The sequence below is a fragment of the Poecilia formosa genome, unplaced genomic scaffold (assembly GCF_000485575.1).
Source record: "Poecilia formosa unplaced genomic scaffold, Poecilia_formosa-5.1.2 Scaffold11, whole genome shotgun sequence".
NCBI classification, from domain to species: Eukaryota; Metazoa; Chordata; class Actinopteri; order Cyprinodontiformes; family Poeciliidae; genus Poecilia; species Poecilia formosa.
Window position 1 is genome coordinate 4,289,047 of NW_006799950.1, and position 3,925 is coordinate 4,292,971.

General features: G+C 37.9%; 1 protein-coding gene across 1 annotated transcript; it reads left to right on the forward strand.

Annotated features, from left to right (window-relative positions):
* The first annotated feature begins 321 nt into the window (after nucleotides 1-321).
* LOC103133007 (myeloid-associated differentiation marker-like) lies at nucleotides 322-2,855 on the forward strand. The gene has a single exon (XM_016667237.1). It carries the CDS (start codon nucleotides 677-679, stop codon nucleotides 1,565-1,567), a length of 891 nt encoding a protein of 296 aa, XP_016522723.1. The 5' UTR covers nucleotides 322-676; the 3' UTR covers nucleotides 1,568-2,855.
* Nucleotides 2,856-3,925: the final 1,070 nt, after the last annotated feature.

A 3,925-nucleotide genomic window follows, 5' to 3' on the forward strand; every position in this document is an offset into this window, starting at 1 on the left:
CATCTTCATCTCTCTGGGGGATTGAGCAAGCACACACCCAGAAAGTGATCTTGTAAAGCAACGCTTAAGTGAGTGACAGGGCCCAACAAATCTTGTCCTAAAACAAATATCCCATGTGTAATATCGTATTTTACCTAATAAACTGGTGTGGTGTCAAGGTTATTGCTCTTGCTTGAGAACAAAGGAACTGCTTTTTATGAGAACTGAAGGTAGGAGGATGACAGCTATGTTTGCATTTGCCTTGTTTTGTGGTTATTTGCACCTACTGAAAGTGCACTGCTGCAGCCTCAAAAAGGAAGTAAGCAAGTAGGCGAGGTTCATCTTTTACTGCACCACTGCTTCAAAACATATTCCAAGAGGTGCTTTTTTGAATTGTTTCAGTAAGAAGATGACACATGGTGGAGAGAAATAGAGAAGAATTTGATGCTTTAAATTATTCTTGGCTTTTTTATATTTTAATGGCTTGTTTTCATGGACACTGCTGGAGAAGATTCTAAAGCTCTTTTTTGCTGTATTTTCGGGTGATTATACCACTAAAAGCTAACAGGACTGAGCTGTGGACCCTCACTGTTTTTCAAAAAAACGGAATCTCCAGGAAGTCAGCTGAGGGATTGTTTGCAAAGTCAACGCTCTGTCTTGTGGACGCTCTGGATTGCACACACTCAACAAGCTGACAATGCCTGTGATTGTTTTGGAAGCCCGAGACTTCACCAGTCCACTGTTTTTGGTGCGAACATTGGAAGTCTTCTCTAGCTGCACAGCCTTCAGTCTTGTGGCCTCTTTGGAACATAAAAGCTCAAACAGCTCATCTGATCCTTCATCGGACACATTCAGTATCTTCTGTATGTTTACCTGGTGTTTCTTCTTTGTGATCACCCTCCTCATACACATTATCAGCATCATCCAGTTCCACAGCCTCATCCCAATATCCTGGAAGAACCTGACCATGACGGTGGCACTGTTGGGAGTGTTGATGAGTCTCAGCTCCACTGTGGTTTTTCCCTGGATAGTCATGGATCATGGAACTGTGTCTCCACGTGCTTTGGCTGCTACAGTGGCTTCTGGTCTCACCTTCGTGGCCTATGCCGCCGAGTCTTGTGTTCTTCGCACTCAAGCGCACGAACAAAGAGGCTACATAAGCAGCTTGCCTGGTTTCCTTAAGATTATCCAACTTTGGGGGGGTTTGAAGATGATCCCTCTCATGGTGATAATCTCCAATATGACGACTGGAATACTTTGGCAATTTTGGATATGTTGCGTGTCATATGGAACCTGCATCTTCATATCACTCGTCATCCTGGTGGTGATACTGGGTGACTTTGCTGGGCGATGCCTCCTGCCTTTTGACAGATTTTTGGCTGCCTTCAGTCTGATCGGGGTGCTGCTCTACATGTTGGCCACAGTTATTTGTTTGACCAAGATACTGCAGATGGGTGAGACGGAATCCAACCCACATAATCTCAGTGTGGTCATCATGGAAACAGTGGTTTCCAGTGTCACACTCTTAGCTTATACGGTGGACCTTGCCTTCTCCATCAAACTGTTATGTGACAGGAGTCACATATGAAGCTGGTGGTGATGTTTATGACTGATTTTCGCTACAAAACCTTAATAGAAAAGCAATCAAAGTGATTCAAGTTTTGCTCTTAATCATTGCTGTCATGACAAGCTGTCTTTCTAACCCAGGTCATGATTGTGGTTGGTGTGCCACCGCTGGTGATATTTTGGGTGCCTCACCTGGTTCTTATGAGACACGCTAGTATCATCAATTTACAAGTTAAAAGCTATGGGCTGATTAAGTGCTTTAATTGTGACTGGAACCAGGGTTCAGCAACCAGCAACTTTTGTCAAAGTTTTTATCAATGATCTTTCTGTCCTTAAAAAAAAAAAAAACAGGACATAACTAATCAAAAACTCACAAAGTATGACTAACTGCAACAATTATGATTTTTAGGCAATTAATAGGAATAAGATTAAAATCTAACTTCCTGACACTGCCAAACGTGGGAAAATACTGGAAATGTACCTAGGGGGAAAAAAATCATTTTCTTCATATTTTAGTCAATAAAATTTCAGTAAATTTCCTCTTCCTAGGAAAAACAACTTCCCTAAGTAAAAATTAATCTGCCAAAAGAAATTAAAATGTAATTTAAGTTCTACTGCAAAGTAAAATTTGCAGTAAAGTCATAGTTCACTGCATAAAACTGTCTCTTTCTCAGCTGAGTCCTCCCACCAAACATGTGCTAATGATATAGAGAAGATGTGTATTTTATGATGAAAGAACTGAAAATATATATTTAAAAAAAAAAAAAAAAAGGCCAAACACTGAATTCAGAGTTGTGCTGTTGTACTAAAGTTTTCACTATCTTCTGACAGATTTCTGATTCATTCTAACACTGGTGTGGATTCTCAACTATTTCATCACTCTGAACACTTCACCAAAGTCAACTAAGCCCATTCTGGCTTACCAAGTAGTAATTATCTTCGTATTATAATTGTACATTATCAATTTTGGTTTGATCGAGCTCTCAAAGATGTCCAAGATTGGTGTTTTCTAAGGTGTAATGAAAAGCTTGAGAACTAAACCACTGAACTAACTTGTAGAGTTTCACTAAGCGCTATAAAAGGGATTGGTTTTATTGTTCTAAAACAAATATGTGTCATGCTGCCTTAAATTGAAACTGACAGTGGAAATGTATTACTTGAGTGTAGTTGCCATCAAAAACCACTAGATGGCAAGAAAACAGCATGATTTCATATCTTTTTAAGCTTCATTTGAACATGTTGAATGCCGTTCACATCAAAATCATTGTTTATCATATAAGATTTTTGATCAATAAATTGTCAAACTTTAATATCATCTTTGTCTATAAAGTTAATTGTTCATACATTCAGATAACTCATGTCTTTACCATGATTAGACTCTGTACTCTGAATGCAATAGGTTGTATTTAAATTGAGGAAAAATATTTTTAATGATAACTTTTGCTTACACCTACGAAAAAACCCCAACATTCAGTTTGTCACAAAGTAAAACATCGCATGAGACCAATCTGAAAATTGACTGATACAGTACTCCACAGGAAGGGTAAGCCACAATAGATCAGTAAAAAATCTCGTTGTTCACAGTGTCTTGTGTGCATGCAAACAATTGAGTGGAAGGAAAACATGCAATATAAACATATATTTACTATACCTAGATTTTTTCCTGCTGAAAATATGTCTGATGTCGTAGACGTGACTGCTGTGACTTTGGACCAGCAGATGTATACCCAAATTATCACTGCCTGTAAAAACCTCACACTGAACATCCAGCAAACTCTGCCTTTCCACTCTACTCCATGTCTATTACATTTCTCAGAAAGTAAAACATTGTATAAGACCGATATGAAAAGTAATTGGACCTTGATTTTTAAATAAAATGTACTTTTATCAGTGAAGTGGTTGGAATACCAAGTAACAATCCAGTTCATTTTCTTCTTGGTCCAGGTAAGACACAGATATTGCTTCTGGTCCAGTAGTGCAACTTAATACGCAGAATGTGACACCAACTAAAAATCGATTTTAGTTATTTATTTTTAAAGCTGAAATTTGGGTCTTCAGTTTTTTGTAGCCTATAACCACCCAAATAGAAATACACTAAATGGTTAAAATAAATCACTCTAATATGAATTTCACTTTTTATATTTTTAAATATTGAAATAAACTGACAGATAAACGTGTAGCGTTTAACAATGCTTTACTGTTCATTTCAACAGTGTGGAGTAACAGTAAAGTAACTTTGCATTTTACATCTGCATCATCTGTTGCAGGCATGTCCAATCGCTCTATCGAATTGTCGATTGTTTATTCATAACGATTAAAAATTTGACCATTCCAGCTGCGGGTTTGATTGCTCTGGTCTGAGAAAGAAAAACTCCAGCGT